The sequence below is a fragment of the Sander vitreus genome, chromosome 11, assembly GCF_031162955.1.
Source record: "Sander vitreus isolate 19-12246 chromosome 11, sanVit1, whole genome shotgun sequence".
Classification (NCBI taxonomy): Eukaryota; Metazoa; Chordata; class Actinopteri; order Perciformes; family Percidae; genus Sander; species Sander vitreus.
Window position 1 is genome coordinate 7,339,061 of NC_135865.1, and position 24,984 is coordinate 7,364,044.

General features: G+C 39.9%; 2 protein-coding genes across 6 annotated transcripts; one reads left to right on the forward strand and one right to left on the reverse strand.

Annotated features, from left to right (window-relative positions):
* Window positions 1-459: 459 nt before the first annotated feature.
* Window positions 460-20,494, reverse strand: traf3ip1 (TNF receptor-associated factor 3 interacting protein 1). Of its 3 annotated transcripts, none has more exons than XM_078263254.1 (16): window positions 20,241-20,494; window positions 18,195-18,263; window positions 15,432-15,593; window positions 14,548-14,676; window positions 13,724-14,158; window positions 13,571-13,642; window positions 12,703-12,726; window positions 12,253-12,328; window positions 11,801-11,821; window positions 10,690-10,777; window positions 9,846-9,938; window positions 9,425-9,554; window positions 9,311-9,347; window positions 9,099-9,175; window positions 3,447-3,664; window positions 460-2,979 (listed from the first exon to the last, which is right to left on the reverse strand). In XM_078263254.1, the coding sequence occupies exons 1-16, from the start codon at window positions 20,361-20,363 to the stop codon at window positions 2,814-2,816; spliced, it is 1,920 nt and encodes a 639-aa protein (XP_078119380.1). In that variant the 5' UTR covers window positions 20,364-20,494; the 3' UTR covers window positions 460-2,813. The 3 variants fall into 3 exon arrangements, with proteins under 3 accessions (XP_078119380.1, XP_078119382.1, XP_078119381.1); XM_078263256.1 differs by lacking the exon at window positions 20,241-20,494 and adding an exon at window positions 19,944-19,965; XM_078263255.1 differs by lacking the exon at window positions 12,703-12,726.
* A 442-nt stretch (window positions 20,495-20,936) lies between these two features.
* agr1 (anterior gradient 1) lies at window positions 20,937-24,910 on the forward strand. 3 transcript variants are annotated; one of them, XM_078263259.1, is made up of 8 exons: window positions 20,937-21,017; window positions 21,609-21,727; window positions 21,934-21,997; window positions 22,488-22,540; window positions 23,082-23,158; window positions 23,468-23,531; window positions 24,209-24,292; window positions 24,748-24,910. In XM_078263259.1, the coding sequence occupies exons 1-8, from the start codon at window positions 21,007-21,009 to the stop codon at window positions 24,795-24,797; spliced, it is 522 nt and encodes a 173-aa protein (XP_078119385.1). In that variant the 5' UTR covers window positions 20,937-21,006; the 3' UTR covers window positions 24,798-24,910. The 3 variants fall into 3 exon arrangements, with proteins under 3 accessions (XP_078119385.1, XP_078119386.1, XP_078119387.1); XM_078263260.1 differs by having other exon boundaries at window positions 20,953-20,975; XM_078263261.1 differs by lacking the exon at window positions 20,937-21,017 and adding an exon at window positions 21,368-21,458.
* The last annotated feature ends 74 nt before the right edge of the window (window positions 24,911-24,984 follow it).

A 24,984-nucleotide genomic window follows, 5' to 3' on the forward strand; every position in this document is an offset into this window, starting at 1 on the left:
TTCTGCTAGGGGCCTTTGGATAAATCTCTGACTTGCATCATAGTGCTCCATCTTCAGTCCAAATCTTGCTTAATAGTTGTTAAATGGGCTTTCTAATACGCTTTGTGTGTGTTGCAGCTGTTTCTTGGCTTGCCAGAGAAAAGCTGCTGCTAATGTTACTTGAGGGTCTTGAAAAGAAAGTTAAATGTCTTACTTCTGTCATGTCAGACTGGGCTTCAAAAGATACGAGTCTCGTCGAGTGTGACTTGGCCGTGCCAGACGCCACAAGGGCTTCACATAAACTCGTCAAAATCCCAAACCAGGGTCATTTATCATTTCGCTCATAATGAAACTCAAGCAGTCCAGACCTCTCATTAATTTTCCATTATGAGGACAACTTGACTTGGAGTCTGTAGCTTTCTCTCAGCAACAGTCACTACTCTCCATTGACTCTTGAAAACAGGAATACACAAATATCTATTGCAATGTAACCATTTATTTCACTCCACTACAAAATTATATACTTATTTGAACTATGATACAATCTCCACATATACATAATGTACAGCTTAAATAGAAACAAAGGATATTATACAAGTAGTTTACATTGTCCTTTTATATAAGACATATGAAGACACAGGTTCTCACTTTTTTTCCACAAGTTTTGTTTTAAGATTTGTTTTAATTTGACTTTTCAATAGGTTACAGTATATTTGATGGACTAAATATAATACTGATATGAAAATGGAGCAAATCAGACTAAATGAGAGTACATTTTAACTGTTGAATATTCATAGTGAATACCTCTCATAAAGATCAGTTAAATGAATAGCATTAATATAGATATTTCCCACTGAAGCAATGTCGTTTTTAAAAGGTATATCAGTGTAATTTTGCTCTTTCCGTAGCTGTTGATGACAAAGATCAGTTGGCCAGTCAGAAGCTATACATTTCTTCCCACTGGCAACTACTGGCTGGCTGTCTGTACATTATCAGTCTCTAGCTGTATTGAGATGTTGTCTGGTCCGGTCTGACGAGGCAGTCAAAGTTGAAACCCATTTTTGGGCAGATGTTTTGGAGGTCTGTGCAGAGAAGATAAAGTCTAGCTACAGTATGTACGCTCATCACATTCACATCTGGAAAAACTAGTTTAGATACAACTGGACATTATAAAAAAGCATTTAAAGAATGGATTACATTCATCAATCCAACCAAGTGTGTGTGTTTTTTTACAGTGCTGTGTAAATGCTGGCAGTCTACATGTATGTCTGCAGTAGAACTAACCAGAGGTAGCAACTGCACAAGTTAAAATTAACTTTTGTACTATTACTTAAATATGGTAACGGCATTGTATGTGTGTATTTCATACACACATGGACTTTAGTGAGATGGCATTATTGGAATTTTGGGGAAATTGGGACAGTGGTTTCTTTCAGTCTCACATCTCTATCCAATCTCAGCCTAGTATTGCTTCATATTTTCTTATTAGCTACATATGTAAAGCACATTTTTTAAAGTCACAAAAGGAGCTAGTAAAATAGTTTTGTATTATTTATTTTTTTTATGTATAAAGAATGGAAGGTTCTCACAAAAAGCTGCCATCTGACCAAACAATGTCTCCATTCCAAAAAAGAAACCGTTTGGCAAATCCTACAGTATAAATAGAGTAGAGGGACCTTCCTGACGGCAGCTGTCCTGTTTGCTCACTGACTGCAGGGAGGAAGGATAAACGCTTACGTTTCCCTGAAAGTAAATTACATGAGTGTGCATATGTTTTATAAGATGGGTATGCAAGATAGAAGAAAGAATTGCAACACTGCCACTGAAGGTACACCTCCACTAATCACTCTTATCAAAGTGCAGCAGTGCTTCAAAAGTGGAACAGTGAAATAACGTATAGATAAACTGAGTTTCGGTTTTTACAAGATGGTATAAGGTTGTTGTAAGCACGGGAAAAGGTTTTTGTTTGTAGGAAGGGTAGCTTGAAGGAGGAAGCTTGAAGAAACAGGTTTAGAAGAAAAAGAAAAGATCAGCACGACATGTTACAGGTCCCAGGGCAAATTCAAACCAGGGCACCACAATCATGTAACATGTATTACAATCGATGAGACCATCAGGACTCCCCACATAAGTCCTAGATATCTCCATGCAAACTCAAGAAATTGTATTCAAACTTTCCTGTAATCAACACGTTGAATGTGAAGAATATGTATTCACTGTTGTATAGCTAGTCCAATAGCACTATAGTAGATTTAATAATCATAGTTGAAAACAGCGAATGAATCAGATCAAATGTGCCACGCTCCAGGTTGCTAGCTTAATTAAAAAAAAAAAAAAAATACAGGTTTTAAAATTTGGACCAAAGATTGCTGGGTGTACAGCAAATCAAACGTTCATGTTAATTATTGGTCATTTTGAAATAGGCTTTTGATGAATTCACCCAGCATTAAATATAACTATTTAGTCTAACTTGCAAGTCATTAACTGTGCACTGGCTCATTCCACAAAGGCACCATTACAGAAAAGGGGTAAAGTTAGTGTGCAGAGCAGGATGTTTTGTATTTATTTATCTGTCAGTCATAGCAGATGCTAGATTAAAGTCAGACCTTCAAGCCATCATATAGAGCTGTTATTTACCAACATCCGACTGATGTGTTTGGGTCCATCGCCTTTTCTGACAAAAAAACCCTAAAAGTGCAGTGTTTGGTCCTACCCCACATCATCTCCAAAAAAAAAAAAAAGGTCTTACCATTATTCTGAACGAGACACTGTTTATCCCTAAATCTTCAGTGCATTTTTAGGAAAGTTTTATTTCGTCGACCTCGTTTCTCACTTCAAGTTCTGGCGGAGAAGTTGATTCCAGTCACCATCTTCTGGATCTTCTCTTCATTCTTCAGTATGTTGGACCTTACAGCGCAAATCTTGTCCTGCTGGTCCTTGATCAGCTGCTCCAGCTCAGCTAGTTCTAACTTAAGAGGTTCCACTGCCCTGTCTGTCGCTCTGTAGCACGCACGCACACACACACACACACGCGCACACACACACACACACAGATTTGATTACATTATACATAATATAAAAACAGGTTGAGAAATACTCCACAGTAATCAGCAATACAGTAACGCAACACAGAGCTGTTAAATCATCATATCACTTTCAATTTAAGATAAGATATTACAACACGTCACCCAATTTGTAATTATAGCCGCATACACTGTATGACCTGTGTTTTAAAAAGAGAAAAATTTGTTTAACAGAAACGGTTAGGAATATTACTGTATATTGATCTTCCTTTCTTTCCTCATAGCAAGACAAACACAAGTAGCATTGTTTTGGAAGCAGCATTGAATATGATACACTGGAATCAGTAAATGAAATAGAAAGTTAGCATTTTGCACGAGATAGTCAGACCATAAAGCTGTGCTGGAAATAACATTTCAATTGTGTTGTTTATGCGCCAACCCCACCTCTGCTCCTGCAGCAGGGCCTGTGCGTGCTCTTTGTTCTCCCGCCGCCAGGTGCGCAGTTCAGCCTGCATGGCGTCCATGTCCTCCTGTATGTAGTCCATGATCTTACCCAAAGGCAGGGTGCTGCGGCACACCGTCTGGATGGATGAGCGAAGCCGATCTATCTCCCGGGTCACCATGTCCCGCTCTTTCTTGCGTGCTGCTTCAGACACCACACTCTGGAAGTGGAGGTGTAGAATACAAATGGGTTAGGTTTCGGGGATGAAATCTTTGGTGCTGTCAATTTGCAAAGATAATGAAAATTAAATAAAGTTTGAGGAGTGTGCATGTTGGTATTTGAGGAATAATTAATTAAATTGCATAAGCAGGTTTTTAGTCTTAACAGGTGCAGAAAGAAAACTAAGATGTTTGCATTTCATCTGCATGATTTAAACTAAACGCTGTATCAAACAGCTGTATGAACATACACAAACATCCCACAAAAATCACTTGTGTGTCCCTAGACCAAAACATAATAAACCCTCTTTAGGAATTCTACCTTTGCCAGCAAAGTCTCACATGCCCACAACCAGAGCAAGGCTGCATTTAGTGGTTTAAGATTTCAAGGCTAAAAATGTTAGGTAGGAATTCTACCAACTTAGCTGTATATATAAAGATCAAACGTGCGGCTGAATTGTGCTGGCCAAAGTTAGGGGACTGGTTGATGAGGGCCTCCAGTGTATGGTGTGTGGTTGGGGGGGACGGGGACGGGGGGGTCACCATATCCAAATTACACTCAGTCCCTCGATGGCGAAAAGGTATCAGGGAAGGACCTCCCTTGGCAGGGAGCAAATCCAAGGATGTTTGCTCAGCTGGGCTTCGCAAGGCCTCGGTGTGTGTGTGTGTGTGTGTGTGTGTGTGTGTGTGTGTGTGTGTGTGTGTATGTGTGTGTGTAATGCTAAAGCACTCAGTATTGCAACCCTAAAGCCACACACACACGCTCACACACACATACACACCAAGCAGGGTTTCAGCATACAGTGGACACACAGAGCCCCTCCACACTCTGTGGTCTTTAAGTCTTGTTTATTTTAGTAACGGGCTGTGGCAGTGGGGTTATTTTACTACAGTATTGAGTAACAACTACTACACTTATGCCTCCTTTCAAGTTCAACTCTTGGCCCAATTTATTCTATTCGGCTCCACAGATGGGATCACCTGCCTTCACGAGGCAGCAGGAATCATATTTGCGACAGCGTGGAAACTAAATGACAGCTTCCTCTTCAAAACACACAATCTGTCACATATGTTTGCGACAGCTGGCACATTTAGCATTCGCCTTATCTAGCCATCTCCTAAAACAAACCAAACGGCTTAGTAATTACAATTCAAAAATGGCAGCTTGACTAGACAAGACCACACTGCAGAAATGACATCAAACATCACGGTTTGCCATCGTGTCTTTACAGGAAGCAAGTACACATTTCTGACAACCTCACTCTTTGTTACCTATCTGTGGTTTGTTCAAGAGTGTGAGGGTTGAAACGCCTTGGCCCAGCGGTCCCCTGACATGGTGGGTGGCTTTCCACTGGGCGCTCTGAACCCTGCAGCTAGACAAACACTCTACGGCTCATTCGGCCTGCCTCGCTGCGGTTTGGTCTGCATGGCCCAGACAGGACCCATGGCTTCGTTCTACTTGCCGTCCCCTTGCTACCTCCCCCCTCTCCTTCTCTGTTGGAAAATAAAAAAAACTTGCTGTGAAAACATGACCCCTGGTTCGTGTGCACTCTGTCCAGGTGGATATAAATCACAGCTTTATGGAGGTCTCTGTCGGGGTCTACGAGACCTGTGTGCTCCTAGTTTTCCTTTTTCTCACCCAGATCACAGAACAATATTTAGACGTGGTGACCGCAGGAGTAGGAGGTGAGAGAGGAGGAAGGGGTGGAGACGGGACAGGTTTTCCCATTATCTCAGACAGTGATGAAAGCCCCAGGCAATGGGGAAGACACAGCCTCTAGCTGGCGCTAGAAAGGGCAGTTGGACTAATACGGGGAGGTTTTATACAGTATCGTCTTATAGATTGAGAGGTCTCTTTTTTGTAAAGTACATAAATAAATACTTTAATCTTGTTTTCATCAGCATTTATATTGTTGGATGGCAACATACTTCCTAATCTGAAATCTGGGTCTCCTTCACAGGAGGTAAAACAGAATGAAATTAGCGTGGACATATTGCAAAAACACTGCAATGTGAAATTAACCCAGGCATCACATGCCTAATCAGCTTAATTAGGTAATGCGTGCAAATATGTGATTTATGGACTGCTTATGAGGATTTTTCGGAGTCAAGAGGAAGACATTCTTCAGTCTCCTTTGACAAGAAAATGGCGTGCATGCATGGAAGCTGTCAGTGGCAGAGCAACCTCTAGGGTATCATTAGCTGGGAAAACAATCCTTTTGACGCTAGTTGACAGCGAGAGATTAGCTTCCATCATATAAGGAGAGAAGCTTCATTCAGTCATTACTTGAATCAGCTTTACTTTGGTCAAAACCGGAGGATGAGAGACAAATGAAAAAAGCTCTCATTAGAGCTGCTTTGCCCACAATCAAGTTGAATCAATTTAAGTTCACGTTATAGTGGTAAACAGTAGGTTGTGGCACAGCAAGCTCAAACGCAACTCTTTAGGAACTCAAGTCAACGGCTCTTTCATCATCACAAACACAAATTTGTCAAAGGACATGTAGATGATTGAAGACCACATGCAACAACTTTTAGAGCTTCTGCGAACAATTCTACTGGCTACTGGTGACCATTTGAAGACACTGATGCGCATCCCAATGGTTTTTACAATGTGTCCCTGTAGAAGATCTGAGATGTAAGACAGGGAGGAAAGCATAGAATGAGAATTGGCTCCATGCGATGTTTATGGTCTTCCTCGCCATTTTTCATAGAAGGCCATTCAAAAGTCTAGCTGGATCATAAAAATAGCTTGGAGTCAGTGAGGTGAGCAGAAAAGCTTACGGCCACTGAGGTTACAGGATGTTGTTGCAGGGTCACTGTAGTCCCTTGGGAAGACAACTGAGATCACCACCCTGGGCTACGGGGGGGAACTGAAAAGAAACTTTGAAAGGGATCTCTGGCTTTACTGCAGTAAGAAATGGAAACTATTTTTTTTTTTTTTTTTTAAAAAGGTGGCTCTAAATTCAAACAAACATTCTCATGGAGAGAAAAAGCCATTTTGAAGGGTTTGAATATATGACTTCTGGTCATTGCTGTTGTCAAGGTTGGTCTGGTAACAGAGTGTGGGTGCTTCAGGTAGGTACTCCTCAAAAACCTGACCAAAATCCTTTAACAAGTCAATATGACCTCCACAAAAGTAATATGACTAATGGAATGCCACAAGGCCATTTCCTAATGTTTCCACACACAAAAACGCTGGATGTTTATAAAGACACAGAGGTCTGCAGAAAGGAGTATTTATTTTCTTGACAATTCTGCAGAGTATTCAGGCCCTTCTCCTCCGTGACTCTCACTCAACAGCCATCCATTTGTATGCCACAGGGTTTATTTATACATTACAAACCTTCATCAAGGCTAATTTGATGGGGGTAAAGAAAAGAGTACACAAAAAATCTTATGAAAACGCAGCTGCTGCAAGGGGCAGATTCTGTCTAAATAAAAGGAGAACTATCTTGGAATAATATACAATACCGCCGAGGGGTCATGAGGAAGGGCATCCCCATAAATATACAGCAGATTCTTCAGTCACACACACTGTGGTGGGACATGGCAAAATACAATCATTTGACTGTTTAAGATTTCCCTTTATTTACATCAGAACAGCAATGGGGCAGCTAGGCACTGGCATTAACAATAGCTTTAATGAATTCAGAAATGACAAAGAACATAAATTACAATGGGGATAATAACATTTAGACTAGATTTTTTATAAAATATACGAAATGGTCCAAAGGCCAACATTTTTGTACTGAACATGATGTCGGCTCTTAAATCAAGGGGGTTTGTGACTCACCCAGACGCAGTGTTTTGATAAACATCGGCATTTAAGAAAATGAACAGCGGCAGCTGAAATTTCAAACCTGTCATACCACATAGAATGAGGAAGCTCAATATTTACATTATTGACCCTGCGTGTTTTACCGTGATTACAAGAAGAAGAAAAAAAACGACTCCATTAAGCTGACCTCTCCACCCTTTCATGTCAGGAAGGAAGTCATTATAGTTCTTTATACAGCTGACGAGACAAGGCCAATAATGATGGAGAGGTGGACCGAACAGTTCCTATGTGCAGGCATACCTGTTATAAGATGCCTGTGCAGACTATACAGGATATTCTGAAATTAAGGTTTGGAACCCCTGAAAACTGAGGAGGCTCCATTAAGAAAATTAGTTTGAAGTCCACAAGCCTATGCTCAGGTTACACAAAGAGCTCTGCTATTTTCGTGGTGTTGCTTGTCTGTGTACGTATGTTTGGGTTTGCATCATTTTTGTGAAATAAATTCTTTTTAAGTGGTGTGCAAAAACTACAATTAACACAGACATGTACAGTTGGTTAAATGCTGGGCCTACAAATTCCTGTCAAGCTATTTCAGTTTACTGGAGGGTAAGCTGAGACGACTTCAGGTGTGAGTTATGAGGGATGATGTCTGAGGCCGCAGTTGGGAGGGGATGGATCAGGGGCCTTTTTTGCATGAGTGACAGTCCAAAACAGTGCATCCATCAGAGTCAGGGTGGTCAGCTAGGAAGGGATGCCAGGAGAGTATGCTTCAGTGAAGAAGACCACCCAAAGCAGACAGTGTACGCCACCTCACACCATGGACTACAGACCAAACTGTAAGCTTCACACCTATTCACACTCTAAATAATGATGAAAGGCCGCGCTCTCTCTGGCTGACAAATAAGCAAACCGAGGGGAATTGATGAGCAACACCAGTAATGTGTCACCTTGAAGAAAAAATCTAAATCAATGACAAGATGAGAAGAAAGAAGGAACTTTAGAAGAAAACCTGACAACTGTGCATTGGAGTCTTAATAGAGGACATTTAGAGACAAAATACGGCAGGACTGAAAACCTCAAACTGGTTGTGCATTGTCTCTTTTCTGGAATGACCTAAGTCCAGACAAGGGGAAGGAGTGTTCACAGTCACAACAAGATTGTAAAAGCTAGTCGCCAAGATGACAGATACCAAACTCAAAGTGTACATAGAACAGAGAAATCTGAAATCAAAACAAATTAAGCATACCTAAGATATTGAGCAACCCGAGAAAAAGAAAGGCCAATTTTGCTCCAGACATCTTGATGTGTGTCTAATTGTGTGTGTGGTCTGTTGGAGGCCATACTTGCTTGTCTGGTTATTAGCCCTTCAGCCTCACTGAAGGGTAACATTCTTGTGGTTTACAAGGCGGTGCAATTACACCTCTCTACTCCATTTGTTTATATCTTTCTTTTGAGAATAACCAGTGTTGCACTGGGCCTTTCACAAACTTTGGCCCTGGAGAGCAAACCTTCCAGGAAGAATGGCTGATAAAACTAATGGCAATATAAAAAAAAAAGGGAGCTCCGAGTCAGTGATAAGGATGAGTTAAAGTGAACTAGGCTGATACTGCCCTCTAGAGGAGAAGCAAAAGAACTACTACTATCACTGTACATACCTGTTCTTTAGATTTGGGGGAGGATGGGGACAATTCATAGTCTTTCTTGGTCTCAAGGATCTTTTTCACAAGGCCACCTACAGTGAGAGAAACAATGAGAGGAATAGTGAAAGGTCTGTTTCCTCAAAGTGTGGCATTATTGCTCCTTCCAAAATAAAAAAAATAAGGGGGAACTAAAAAGAGAAAAAAATAAAACAAATACGACCGTGTACCATGTTTGTCTTCACTGTCGAGTTCTTGTGCAAGCCCCTGTAATAGAAGAAATAGTAGATCACTATCCAATGTTTCCCATGGTATTTGAACAACTTGTTGCTCAAGTCACATACCACATCCATCTCAGGAGAATCTGAAGGTGGAGGCACCTCTACGAGAAATTGCTCATCTTCATCCTCCTCATCCTCAGACAGCATCTTCCCATCCATGATGACTGGTGCTGAGGGCTTGGCACTGGACAGCCTGGAAGACAGACAAAGAGCTTGACTCATTTCTGACTGATGCCACCTGCTTCTCTTCATCTTGTTGACACCTTTATCCAATAACTGTTGACTGGTTAGACTAGCTCTCCTTGCTCAATTATTACACAGTTATAATCACCATCTTCATGCAGTGTGTTTACTGCTTTTTGTTTAATAATGTAAGTAGTGATCCAACTCTCCCTCTGGCAGGGACGAGACCTGTGTTCACACTAAGTATGCATTTACAAAGGAGAGAAGGATTTTGCTGTGTGAATATGTGCGGTGAAGTCACCTCTCAGCTGGGGTCACATCAGAGTAAGTTTCCTGTTTCTTGACTCGGGGAGGTGCTGGCCGAGCGCTGCTGGGCCGTGGTATTCTCCTGTTGCTGTAGATTGAAAGGATTTTACACATTACTGAAAAAAAGCGGTTAAACTAACCCTTTTGGAACGGAATATTTTAGCATTTTTACAAGTGATTTTTATTTGTGTGTATGTTATTTTTTACTTGACTCCTTTAACAAGCCAAGTCCTCTGTTAACAGCTCTGTGACATGCCAAAATGTCTACTTTGTGACAGCTACACCGACTCATTCAGATTTCAGGATGATAATTGTTGCTTGTAACAATAAACAGTGACTATATTAATAACAGTAAAACCACTATAACACAGATGTCCAGCCAATCAAATGTCACTGATTAGTCAGTTAAAGAACAGAGCATTCGTAATTATCAAAATTAAAGGCAATTATTCAACTGTGTAATCTGCTGGAACTGATCGTGGATCAGGCCCAGGAACAAAACTAAGTTTCAAAAGCAAAACCACCCTGAATCTGAAAGAAAATAACGCAACACAATACCATGCAATGCAATAACATTAGAACTACACCCTCAGAAATGATCCCATAACTTAATAACATCTCAACATTCTCAACAAAAAAAACATCATAAGCTTGATCATATTGTGTCAATCCTGGTATATGTACCAGTAATGGAAAAGGAGATATTTTTTGATGTGACAAACAGTTAATGGGAGCTGTGTTTTTTTGTAAGTGAAGAATAAAGTTTGATAAGTACCCTGTCCAGTACCTCAGCAAAGTGTTTGCAAACTGAGTGAAGGTTCAGTGTTGACTGTACAGACCTGGAGGCCATGTCGGATGGCACTGAGGAGCCTGCAATGTCTCCATTTTCCAGGGGGGCAGGTCTCTGGACTAACAGAGCATCTCCGTCTGTGAAAGGCAATGAGTTTTAGTTAGCTCAGTATTATTTAGCCAGGCTTAGACCTATCCTTAGCATGGTGGACACTGACACTTAAGTACACACCTTTATAACAAGTGCATACCAATGTCCTTTACTCTGGCTTAAATGCTATCACTCTGACAAAGCTAGTTCAAAACACTGTGGCACAAGTGGAAACTCTGCCATGTAAATTCAGCTACAGCCTCCTTGCATTGACTTCCAGCCCATGATAGTCTGATTTTAGTGTTTCTTCTTAATCTCTACACATCCCTTCACATACTTTAAATCTGACAGGAGATTTGGGATTGATCGGAAGACTTAATAAATAAATGATATCCTTTTGGACTGGACTTTTCTGGAATTGTTCATTTCTGCCTGTCCATGTCCTTTTTCCCACCTACTGCTCCAACACAATTGCACACCTATCCTCTGATATTTTTTCCTTTTTTCCTTCTGTGCTAAGTTTCTTTGAGGAGTTTTTCCCTTGTCTGTTCGTAGAAATTAGGCTGGGTCAGGAACCGTTGCCATTGTAAGTCTGTAAAGCCTTTGAGACATTATATCTGATATTGGGCTTTAAAAATAAACTTGACCAACTTGCTCAGATACTTTAACAAGGAATATCGTTGCCCTAAATCAATGAGTCACTGAGTGTCACTCAGTGAGTGATTGCACTCACTTTGTGACTCGATGTGGAGCCTGAACCCAAAGGAGCACTCGGTCATTTTGAGAAAGACACTTTGCCATTCCTGAGTCAGACGAGAAGATCATTCTCATGCCTTGTGCTTTCAGTACTGAGGTAGTAGAGCGCCAAGTTAAATGGCATAATCAAATATGGGTTATTTGGTTTATTTATGGGAGTGATCTCTCTCCTTCTCCATTATTGAAACTAAGCACGGCAATCCTGGAAATGCATTTTAGAGTGCACCAACTCTCTCCTCAAGATGACACCATTTCCACATGGAAAATACGAAGTTAAAACCTTCATACTTTCTTGCATACAACTGCACACTCACCTCCTTCGCTGTCAGACTCATCTGTTGGAGAGCAGAAACATATATTGTTAGTTTCCTTTCTAATACAACTATGAAAATCATTATACAGACATGTGACATGCAAGTATGGAAAACAGATAACCAATATCTTTGTAATATTTTTAGGAAATGTATTTTTTGGAAAAGTCTTAATGTCAGTTCAACGAAGCTTGTATTGCTTCTGCCAACAGTAATCCTGATGAGTCACTCCTACCTCCTACTAAGGGAAACTATTCGGTGATTTATTTTTTATTTTTTTTATTTTTTAGATAAGTGGAGTGCAAATAGAAAGCTGTCAACTGTAAAATCAATTTAGATGTACTTCAGAGCCCTTCTGTCAATGATTAAAGTGCAGCTATTTTAGACATCTGTATTAACTATGTGAGATATGCCTCATTGGTGTTCATTGGGAGAAAGCGTTGGGAGAGGGTTACCTTGACCTCCAACTTTTGGTCTCCGCCTCTGCCCTTTGGCAGATGAAGGCCGAGGTATTCTAGCTGGACTATCAGACTGTGAGAGTAGCAAAGACAAGCAGGGAAAAAGACACACCTTTAGGACAATAAGCACTAAAAAGCAACATATTACCTACTACCTGTTGGGATGATTTGAAGAACCCCTGGCATGTACCTCTATCTATTGTGCTAACCATCATTTTCTTTGGTAAGCTTGAGGTACATTGAGGTATGGTATATTGCCATTAAGCACCAATAAACATGGAAAATTATCTTTTTAACCATGTATACAGACAGACCTCTCCATGCAAAATACAAACATTTTACATATACAAAAACATTGGAATTTAATGAAGAAGTGCAAGAAGTAAAACAGCAACAAAGCAAAGCTGGTAATGAAGAAAAGTGTGAAGCGTAGAGTTAAGTTCTTACCTGGTTCTCAACTGCTTCTGCAGGCTGCACAGGCAAATAACACAGCATTACACCATGCACTAAACTGTCCCATTTATCAATTATACACAGGAAACAAGACCTCACATGACTGCTATACACTATAGCCCAGAAATTAGCGCTAAACCAAGTAGCCAGCCACGCCAAGGCCGCTGCAATAGTCACTATATTCTAACACAGGGATCTTCAACAGGGGGTCCGCAGAGTCAATGCAGGGGGGCCTTCAAATTATGGTTACGTTTTTTAAGTTGTTTTTTTTTTTCAAAAATTAGAAATGTCCTAAAAAATTAATCCAACATATTATTAGCAAACTAGCCTATTTATAAAATCATTCCAACAACTATTTTAATAGCTTAGTATTCTATGCAAAAACGGTATGTATATAAAGGCTTTAGGCCGCGCTACATGTTATTGTAGGCCCAGTTTAATATGCAACATTTTATACAATATATGTAGTAGGGGGTCCCTGCTCCGTCTCTCTTCCAGTTAAGGGGTCCTTAGCTTAAAAAAACGTGGAAGATCCCTGATCTAACACTAAAATGCGATTTACTATAAAGTTCTAATTTTCTACTGATTGTTTCTGCAGGGTTGAATACCTCGTCATCTGGGTTTGGTTCCTTGCAAGAATAAGAGGCACAATATTTAAAAAAAAAATTGAAAATAAATTTGATATATATCTTTTTTTTTTTTTTTTAAGTGCAAACAACATCAAGTTTAATTTAACATGTAAAATCAGTTACCAACTCTATGTTTCTCGAATTGGCTGACTTGACATACAGGAAACTCTGTCCCAGTAATAGACATGTTTAATATATCATGGGTGAAATTTCTGCCAAAAAATAGAACTTACTGCTGGCACATGTTTGGCTGTTTTGCTCGGCTCAGGGTTGGGTTTTTGCTGTGGTTCCTCCGATACTCTGGCCTAAGCAACAACATACACACAGAATGTAAATAATGCCATTTTTGCTAACATTTAAGATGTGAGTGGGGTTAAGGCACATACCTTGCTATTGCCACTCTCTCCACTTTTTTTCCTCTCTTCGCCCTCTTTGTGTCGCTCTCTCTCTTTCTCCCGCTCTTTGTCTCTTCGTTTTTCCTTGTCTCTTTCCCGGTCTCTGCGAGAATCCCTATCTCTTGTCTTTTCTCTGCCTTTGTCTCTCTCTTTGTCTTTTTCCCTTTCTTGGTCCCTCTCTCTGTCCTTCTCTTTGTCCCTATCTTTGACTCGTCCTTTGTCTTTATCCTTGTCTCGCTCCCGGCTCTTGTCTTTGTCACGGTCTTTGGCATGGTGGTCCTGTTCACTGCGGTGGTGCTTGTCAGAGCGCTCCCTTTCACGCTGGTGCTCTTTCTCCCCATCTCTGCGTCGGCTCTCCTGCTCTTTGGTCTGGTCTGGGTCCTTCTGGTCCCGGCTCCCGCTGCGCTCTGTAATCTTTTTCTTCTCCTGGAAAAGTTCATGTCAAAGCATAGGGTGAGGGTTTAATGCCAGCCATGGCTATATACTGGAAAACTCGTCATTTGATCATCAATTTTGTAAACCAAGCCTGCAGCCCACAAGGCTAAATGCTAACACAGACAGTTCATTTCGCAGGGTGCAGGGTCCGAAATCTTCTTGGCACCATCTACTAGCCAAATGCTGGTAAAATATGCAAGTGGCTGACAGATTTGCTTCACTCACCGGCCAAAAAAATTAATGGTTATCTATGGAGTGGCAGGTCAAATTTGAACATTCACTAATCATTTGGCTGGTGGACAAAAAAGTTAATTTTGGACCCTGAGTGTAGGATTGAGCAGTGTGTAATTCCATGATTGAAGTGGGCTGAGGACTCTCACCTCTCTATCCAGATGACGTTCACGTCCCTCCCTATTTTCCTTGTCCTGGGACCTGGAGGTGCTGGCTTTGGTCTTTATGTCCACCTTTTCTCCTGCAAGCACTCGCTTCACTGCATCGTCACTGGACATCTGTAAATCAAATTAAGGAGAATGAGCAATATTATTAATGAGCAATATTGATCGTTGAATTTTTAACAAGGAGGGTTGCATTTTTTTATTGGATTTACCATGAAGCATGTAGCACATATTTGACCAGTTGCCTTGTCTGACTGACTTACCCATTACATTACAGGGCTAAACGAACATTGGTGATATTCTCACGTTTCTTTATGAGATTTTCATTACTTTTTATTTTATTTCATACTGAAGAAAAGTTGAAGAAAAGTATTTTCGCTATTATAACCAGATGTCTTCAAAACAGCGACAGCTAAAAAGATGTATAAGATCTGAGAATACATACATTCTACATGACATGAAATCAAAATACTGTTACTATACTACACTCCATCTCCAGGGTTCAATTAAAATCTTTCTCCCTGAGAGGTAGCTAGACAATTTTCACAAGAGTATAATATTTTGATGTGAAACATAACACACAGTGAATGTTCTTTTTATGTAGTGCCACAACTATATTGTTTTTCCAGAATGGAGACTGGAAACATTGGAGAATTGGAGAGTGAGCGTTTTCAATTTCTCATTCATCTTTTCTGTGTGTGTGTGTGTGTGTGTGGTGTGTGTGTGTGTGTGTGTGTGTGTGTGTGTGTGTGTGTGTGTGTGTGTGTGTGTGTGTGTGTGTGTGTGTGTGTGTGTGTGTGTGTGGGTGTGTGGGTGTGTGTGTGTGTGTGTGTGTGTGTGTGTGTGTGTAATCTCCCAAGAACACAGACCTTATTGATGCAGCACTTGGCTATGGCCTGCAACAGCTCATTGGTTTTCTCAGGCTCATGGCCAGCCACAATGCGTGCTGGCTTTGCCACCAGGGGCTCGCCACTCACCAGCATCACGACATCTATCGCTTTCTGGAGGAAGGCTATTTTAGAGTCTTTATCCTAGAAAGAAAAACAGATGCTGTGATGAACAGGAGCATGCACAGGAGAGAGAGACGTGTTTGTGTAGGGTAGGGTCCAGTGGGAGTTTTTTCCCCAACACAGTTTAGAATGATTGAACCCTTGAGATGTGCATATCCTTACAGAGTTCAACACCAAAAAAGCTGCGTTCACATACAGTCAGGCGGTCAGGCAAAAACGCAAGTCTTCCCATTCATTTTGAATAGGGGTAGTGTGTTTAGGCTGCACCTGTGGGAGCCGCAGGGGGAGTGGGAAATAAAAGTTCCGACATCACCCTGCGATGGCCAATCATGTATTGTCTGTTGGTTTTAAGGCGGTGTGAGAGTCCCGTACACTAACTAATAAACCTCACTGTCTAGTACTGCCACGAGAAAGTTTTAAAAAAACTATGAGGGTAAAAAAAATAAAAATAACACAGGCACTGAACTGCGCAGGAGTGTCTGTAACAACTGATTGTTTCCTGCAACAAGCTCCAGCACAAAGCACAGACACTCCGTCTCTTTTCTGTCTCTTTCTTTCTCCGTAAAATAAAGCTGCTTTTAAGTGCGGTGGGAAATGTCGAGATCTATAAACAATCTGACAGAAAAAACAATCATTGTGAAAAATAAAGTCAACTTGTGCTACATTGGGGGATTAAAGTACAAATGAATCCTGATTAGACCTGAGATGACAATAGTCATGCTTTTCCTCTCAGGTCAAGTCATGTATCATCAATTGAGTGTCGGTTTTCATACTGATTATAAAAATCAGTTACAAGTTCATAAAGTAATAAATGGTCTTTTACCAATGTACTTCTCTTAATACTTTTTATGTATGAACAGAGAGGGCCCCTCAGATCCTCTGGCACGAGCATTTTGGTTGTTCTGAAGAAAAGGGCAAAAATCTGTGGGTGGTTTGTCTCTCTGCTTAATACCTACACTTATCAATAACCTTGTTGCACCTTCTAGAAAAGGTCTTGACGAAGAAGTAGTACATTACAATTCTAAATGCAAAAAAAACACAAATTGACATTATTTAATGACAGTCACGTGCCTGTTGTAAAACATCCAGTTTCAGTAACAGTGACATTTATCACAGCGTAGCATCTTTCTATCAACTATTAATTTGGGGTCAGCTCTCAAACAGCAGACTTGAGTTCTGACACCTTGGCAGGCGCTCTTAGTCATGTCCTGCCAGATCCTCTCACAGGCAGCGTGTAGAGTTACTTTCACACAGATGCCCCAGACTGTCCCATGTAACACACAGGTGATCTTCCCTGCCACAGTCAGAAACAAAATAAAACACTGAACAATTCACTGCGATTAAATAATCCTCCTACTACTCTAGGGCCACACAATATATCGTTTTTTTTATCGTTATCGCAACATCAACTGGCGCAATATAGCCTACACATTGCGAAAGGCTGCGACATATCGCGATAGGCACTCAGAGATTCTTGTGTTAGTTGAAAGAAAATATCAGTAGAAAATTACAGTTTAAAAAGAAACTGTCATTCTTTTTTAGTGGAGCCTTTTATATTCAATTCAATGTTTAATTTGTTCAATAAAATAATGTTGGAAATTATTTCCTTTCGTTAGTTTTAAATTCAACAGGCTATTTGTTGTATTTTAGCAGAATACTGAAAGCTGCAGAAATGCAGAACTGAGTACACTGTAATATGTTTATTTATTGCAAGAAATATTATCGCGATATTCAACAACCTTACCGCACATCGCATATTTTCCTCATATCGTGCAGCCCTATACTACTCTACTGTGAAATACTACTGTGCAATATTTATGCTCGTTACAAATGCAACATCCCCCATAGTTGTATCCTCTAGTTACAGTATTCATAAGTTATTGTATTTTTTGCACACTTTTGTATAGTATCTAAGTTTTTTTGTCTTATTTTATTTAAATGTATTTACTTGTATAATATTTTTCTATTTTAGTCAGTGTGCTTTTCTTTGCCCTAAACTCTTTTGACCCTTTTTACTTGACTCAAAGAGCCTGCACAAGAATTCCTATGTGCCTGGACTGTTTAGTGTATGCACAAATGGCAAACAAAAATCTTGAATCTTATACACAAATAAGGGTGCTGCTTTGGACATAAATACATATTACGTTGTAATCAAGCAAATTAACAGAGACAAATGCAGGGTTTTCCCGACAGTTATAAGGCTTAGGTGCAGCACCCAAGCGATTTTGGGCACCACCTAAGCCAAATAAATGTAACCAAAATACTTTTCTCACATGTAATGATTGTAGTTGGTCCCCAGTAGACTTCTTTAGCAAGTTTTGTCTATAAGCTTTTTGAGTGTTAATTTGTATTATGGGAACTAGCCTTTTTAGACATGGATATGGTAATAATGGTCCAAAAGGATGTGAATTTTTTTTTTTTTTTAAATCAAAAACATTTTCTTGAGAGAGAACCCCTAAACCCCCTGCCAAATAAGTGCACCCAAGTCTTCCACAAACCTAGGGAAAACACTGTGAAATGAATATAAAGGGAACATTATTAACCAAAGAATAGTGAGATCAGTTTTTAGGAGAGCAGAAGTTACAGACGTTTATCAAGGTGGACAGCATGTGGTGAACTTACCTTAACATTATCTGACTTCATATCATTTTCGCCATACAGGCCTTTCATAAAACCAGTGGTCCTGATGATCTGAAAGTTGTGAGAAATACAGGTTTCACACTCAGTTGGCAGATAAAGTGGCTGATGCACACATCATGCAGTCCTCAATTCTAAAACATATTTATGAGATTTTCCAGTATGTAGCACTATTGCTTTTTTAATGCATGCTAGCATGCATTTTTGGTAAACATGAATTAAAACTTAAGCATAACACGTTTTTTTGTACAGGTGAATTACTGGAGGTGTGGGACAACAGACAAAGCCTATCCACATGTAGTTAATTCATACATGCTTGAAAATAATGTTCTGGCCTTAGTATTCCAGTTCAAAAGTATATGATTTAATATCAATGGTGAAAATTCTGTTGTTTGATAGTCGATGCCCGCAGTCAACACAATGCTAATCAGAGGAAAGGAGTCACACTTGCCGACACTCTTCCCTTTATCAAATATGCATAAACCTAAGGTGAAATATTAGACAACTCAACAGGCAGAGAGTGAGAATGAGATCCTACTTGTTTAGAAAAGTGAAACAGATTTTCTTGACACCTCATGTCAAAGGATTATATTGTGTGGATAAAGGTAGTAATGAAGAAGAAAGAAAATGTAGTTCAGATAAAGCTGTTTAATCATACAGATTGGATTTTGTTCTGAGTTATTTTATGTAGCACTTCTAACTTTGGTTCCACATCTTTTTTATCTTGTTCTAATGCTACCTAGACTACTACTACAGACAAGTGTTTGTGTTGATAAATTGTTAATTGTTTCAAGTTCAGTCTGATATAAATTAAATGACAGTATAACACGGTAAAACATAGAAGCAGTCAATATAAAGTTTCCAAAGATGACCAGATCATGGTGTGTTTGCATTATCAAATATAATCGCGACACAAGTTTTTGTTTTAACCTTCATAGGGAACCACTTGTCTGAAACGTCCTAATGCCCACATGACTATACAATCTGTATCAGATATTTTCAACTAAGGGTATGTACTTTTCATATATTTTATTTACATTCTTTACCTGTGAATAACAACTTTCTTCACACCATATAACTCATCCAAGCCTTAAGTGGTATATCACCTCTATGTTGTACACCAAGTAGATGAAAACAAATGCTTGATATTAGTAGGTAGCTACAGTAGAAGCTGACCCCGGTCTGTACCTGACCTGACAGTAACAGCTGCTGTGACTTGCCAAACTGAACCCAACTGCCAAGGGATCAGACATTTGACTGTCAGACCTTCCTTAAATCACTCAGAAAGGCTTTGAGTATATATGTAACCTGCTCACATATGTGTCCCTCATGTCTTAGCAGACACAGACCAAGAACGGTAACAATGTTTCACATTACACAGCGATTAGCCAAGTTAATTATAGTACGACGTAACCCGCATTATCAAACAGCCCAGCTGCAATAAGCTGCTCAGCATCCGTGATCTCAACGTGACGGACTCGAACAATCAAACAAATATAGCCAACGTAATACTCACAATCATGTCACTCTAGTTAAAAGTGGACACAATTGGTTTGACCACTGTGTGCTCAGGTCGTGCCTAGCAACTAGCTAGCTATACAACGCCGTATACACGTCTAGCTAGCTAACTAGCTAACCCAGTATTGTAACGTTACAGAATCTTACTTGGCACCCGAACAATAACATTGAATTGCTAGTGAATGTTAGCAACTCGTTCTTTTGTTGATGGTCTACCTTGATGGTTTAGCACTACTTTGTCAACCTTATTCGTACAACGGCAGACACACTGATGGCTCGAGAAAAGCTGCGGAGGGCAGTCACGTTACTGCGAAGTTAATGTTAGCTAACTTACTTGGTTAGCATAGTTCATGCTAACGTTGGTATATTAGCCAGCTAGCTAACTGATGACATTGGTCCTGCGGGCGTCAGCCTTCTCGTATAGCTATATGGGCAAAAGTGTCTCATGGTGCTAGCTAGTTAAACAACTGCCAGCTTGATAACGTTATCGTAACGTTAGCATATCAGTCTCACCTCACTGAAGATGTCATGAAGGTATCGAAACGGCGGCTTGCTTAGCAGTTTCTCCGTGAGAGGTGGTTTCTTTATTACTTTGCCCAGCGTGTCCTGGGTCTTTTTTACCACTGTCCCATTCATGGCAGCCGTCGAAAGTAAAGCTAAGAAGCTTAAACGCAGTAAAAGACAGTTAAAACTCTGTTGGCTCTGTCGCCTGGTTGCTATGTCAATGTTCTACAATCCCACAGTGCCTCATTAATTACGACTGCGCCTGCGCTGAGTGTTACGGTTGCTAAGCGCTGCTTGTGTCCATAGCAACAGCTAACAACCTGCAACAAAGGCTGAAAGCTGCAGTAGTTTCTTATTATACATCCATGGCAGTAGTTAGCCAGACAGACAGACAGACAGACAACAGACAGATAGACAGACAACAGACAGACAGACAGACAACAGATAGACAGACAACAGACAACAGATAGACAGACAACAGACAGACAGACAAATTGAGCTGTTTGTGAAATGACCCCTGAATAAAACAATGACCCAAAACTTATCTATTCCTATAATGTTAACGTTATTGTGTTACAGCTCGGTTAGCAATCAGCCTGTTCCTCTCTCTCTCAGTTCTAGCAATTCAAACAATGTGTGTGATTCAGTGAGTAATTTGTCTTCTTTATGATATACCTGTTTGGTGAGTTCAGTTAAAAGAAAACATCTGACAAAAGAGGTATAAAAGGTAGCCGATATGGAAGGGTAAGTAGTAGGCTACACATACTTTTGCTTCATGCTGTCAAGGTAAGACAACTAGCCTACCATATGCGACTTCAGAGGACAGAAACACTTGAATTATGAATGACCTTTTCTATAAAAATGGTGTTTTCATAATAGAGTAGTAGTGTGCTACTGAAAATGCTGTGAATAATTAGTGTTGTTTCCATCCTACTTTTTGATACAGATGTTTTTTGTTTGTTTTTTTTTAAGTTATAGCAATGGTAGAGTGATGTGTTTTGTTCAAATCATAATAATAATAATCAGTTAGTCAGTCAGTATATCAACAGTGCAATAAAAAGTTAGCTTTTTTATTTTCATTACAAAAACCTGATTAATATGTATAGAATAATTACAACATGGTAGCAGCTGGAGCTAGGAATTGGGTGGATACAAAGACAACGTTCCGGAATCCTTTATTACAGCAGGCTACATGCAGCCGTTTGAAAAACCAACCTAGCTTGTTTGGTGAGTTGGTATTGCCAAGAAAAACATGAACTGCAGATATCTGTAAAGTGTGCGGTTAGAAAACACTGTGATTGCAGTGGGTCAAAAATTGCCCTCTCAAATTAACATATCTGAATTTAAATCTTATCTAATTGCCAACTGTCGTTGCAGTTCTCTCAAAGGACAGGAAGTGATGCTTCGCTGGGTCTTGTTTGCTTTGTTCCTTGGTATCTGTGCCAGTGCCGGACAACAGAAAAAAAGGAAAGCACAGCCTCAGTCCTTCTCAAGAGGTGGGTGATCGTCTTTTTTTTACGCCTTCACAGCTGTAGTTTCCATCTTAGGAATCATTGACTCACTGAATGTATAGCTGTGAGACACACATAAAGTCCTGAATTTGAATTGTGCTTGTCATTGAAGTGATTCAGTCAATATAATGGAACCATAAAGCAGTGTGCCACATATGTTGCTGTTGACTTCAGCGCTTTTTGTCCTGCAGGATGGGGGAATAGTATTAGTTGGGTCCAAAGTTATGAAGAGGGCCTGTCACAGATGGTGAAACGGTAAGACTCTATACCTTGATAACAGCCTTGAATATTTGTTGAATCTGTTTGGATATGGATTTTGGCAGTGAGAACAGAATGTAAATGCGAAATGGCAATGTGTGTGCTTTTTTTCCTTGATCTGCATCCTAAGGGTATAGGCTGTACACATGGCATGCATATGAATTACTATTGCCTATAGCTCCTAAAAATATTGATTTCTACCTTTGAAGAGTCTTTGCCATTTTTCAACAGTTTGAATAGAAAAGCACAGCATTATGAGGTGACTTGAGGTTAATGAGAAATACATCTGATCTTATTACTAGTGGAATATAGCAAAATAAAAAGATAAAATTACATTTTATTTGTCATTACTATTCTTTTAAAATCTGCCATTGGGGCTGTGACTTCTCAGGGATTATGTTGTGTAATACTGAGTTCCACACCCATCATTGTGCTTATTGTGTTAAGGAATGTGTTGAGTTGTTTCTCTGTTATTTTGCTCTCACAGTCAGAAGCCGCTGATGGTCATCCATCATAAAGATGACTGCCCGCACAGTGAAGGTACAGCAGTCACTCTGGGTTATCACAAATGAAAAATATTGATTGTAAAAGGCTTGCACATCCTGCGCTGTTCTTCTAACCCACACTTGGGCTTGAGTTCATGGGGGACACAAGGGGTACATTCATGCCAAGCAGGGAGTGAAAATAGATCAGAATCATGTTCATTAAACTAGACATAGATACTCTACAGGTCCCACCTGCAGAACTTGTTCAGTGTATTACCTACGTTACATGGTGATCGGCACACGCCCAGTTTGGAGAAGCAGGCAGGAGATTTTTTTCTATGGTCTACTGTAGCTAATACACTGACTATGGAGAAGTACCTCATACAACCCCACTTCAAAAGATCTGAACTATCACTTTTAAGTGAACATGACCACATTTACTAATCATGCATGCACATGTGTTCCTTTTTGAATCTTTATACTGTAGGTGGGTTGCATTTCAATGGTTAATGTCTTGGGAGTATAGCAAGTAATGATCCCTTAAAAGCCAGTTATTTTAATCTCAAATCTAAGCTAAACTGAATTATTTTTAACAGCCCTGAAGAAGGCATTTGTTGCTGCAAAGTCCATCCAGAAAATGGCCAAAGAGGATTTCATCATGCTCAACCTGTTGGTAAGTGCTGTAACTGATATATAAGAGGTTATACGACGACATTGATTTCTCAAGCAGTATTTTGGTCCCTTCTTTCGGTTCAAGCATAGCATTTTATCAGTCTGTATGCACCATTTTTCAGTACTATGTCAATTGATTTGCAATGTAAATTAGTCAAATATTGTAGGTACACTGTAACAATATCAGGCAATTAAAGGTTTAAAATGATATGCAAAGAGGAATAGCATCTAGAAGTAACCATCTGCTAAACACAATTGTTTTACTAGTAGTTGACTAACTTGCTGTTTATATTATATTGTTTTTTTACAGGAAGAGACTTCAGACAAGAATATGGCCCCTGATGGCTATTATTATCCCAGAATCCTCTTTGTTGGTAAATACAAATAGGACAGTCAATTGAAAACATTAATTTCCCCTATGGTGCTTTGCGATTCGTTAAAGGCTTGGTCAAAACTTACTTATACAATCCTCTCTCTTTCTTAGCTCTCTGGCATCATTCTCCCATCTTATGAGCTCAACACAACTCAAACTAAGAGTACATTTGACACTTGAAACACTCAGGACTGATTTTTGCATCATTTTGACACTCAAAATCTTACAGTAGTTTTTATGTATTTTTAGCATAATAATGATTTAAGCATAACATTTGCATGGCACTGATGATAAGGAAAGGAATACAGGCTAACAGACTCAGTAGTTATGTATTATTAATAATAGTGTGGAAAGTGTTGGGGAAACTTGGACCAGAGATTCTGTTTTTTTCCCACTCAATCCCAAATAACCGCTCATTCGGCTGAGATGTCACCACATGGCTGCTCACTGAAACTGACAGCTGTCATCGGTTTGTTTCTCTTTCTTTCTTTCATGTCACAACTTTCTTTTACCTTCACTGCTTGCTCTCCCTCTTTGTCATTGTTTCCACTGCTAGTTGCTCTTCATGACTGTTGGAGAAACACAAGCAGTTATAGTAACATCAGCCGAAAAGTCATTACGATCAGATAATGTTGATCCTCAGCTGTCTGTGTATGTGTGCAACATGTCTTTCTGCAGATCCATCTAGGACTGCGCGCACAGACATTGTAGGAAAGTACAGCAACCGCAAATACACCTACGAGCCTGGCGACATGGAATTCTGTGAGTGAGCGTCTACTCTCTCTAATGGGCTGGTGGGTGGGTGGGGGGAGGCTGGGGGCACCTCACCTGTCAGCAGGATGAAGACAGACTGAGCCCCTAATGGCTTTTAAGTCTCATCTTCCTCGCTCAAATATTTTGACAGAGATGAGAAACTTTTTTGACAGGGACTTTTGCAGGTTTTAGGTTTCAGCAGGCGGGCAGTTGAGGAGGTGGGAGATTGCAGCTGCCGTGCTCTTACTGCTTTTTAGAAATATTGTGTAATTGTCAACGCATCCTTGTGTCCAATTTGCAGACATTTTTTTTTGTTATAGAAACAGAAGGCAGGTTGCTTTAATGACAATCATTAATTAACAATGACCAAATTACATGGCAAACCATTCAATCGTTGTTTTTTTGTCAGCAAGGAAAACACATGTATGGTCTTTATTCTAATTTGTTGTCTCTTTTTCCAACAGTGGCCAAAAACATGAAGAAAGTCAAAGCCCTGATGCACACTGAACTCTAACATGGCTCAATCTGACATCTGTCCACCCTCCAGTCATGCTGGGCGGTCAGCACTGACATGTTAACATGCTCTTCAGAGCTCAATAAAACCAAAATAAATGAATAGAAAGTAAAGTGTCTGATTTTCTTTACACCATATTGTGCTGATAGAAACCTGGGGGTATTGAAGCCTGTTATAGCTGTAAGTT

Excerpts from the sequence above, each read along its gene's own strand:
- agr1 (XM_078263259.1), top strand. Across the intron at positions 21,998-22,487 it reads CTGTCACAGATGGTGAAACG|TCAGAAGCCGCTGATGGTCA; the intron begins GTAAGACTCTAT and ends TTGCTCTCACAG. Across the intron at positions 23,159-23,467 it reads TCATCATGCTCAACCTGTTG|GAAGAGACTTCAGACAAGAA; the intron begins GTAAGTGCTGTA and ends GTTTTTTTACAG.
- traf3ip1 (XM_078263254.1), bottom strand. The coding sequence starts at position 20,363 with ATGAATGGGACAGTGGTAAAAAAGACCCAGGACACGCTGGGCAAAGTA. Across the intron at positions 18,264-20,240 it reads TTCATGACATCTTCAGTGAG|ATCATCAGGACCACTGGTTT; the intron begins GTGAGACTGATA and ends CACAACTTTCAG. Across the intron at positions 9,176-9,310 it reads CGACAGTGAAGACAAACATG|GTGGCCTTGTGAAAAAGATC; the intron begins GTACACGGTCGT and ends CTCTCACTGTAG.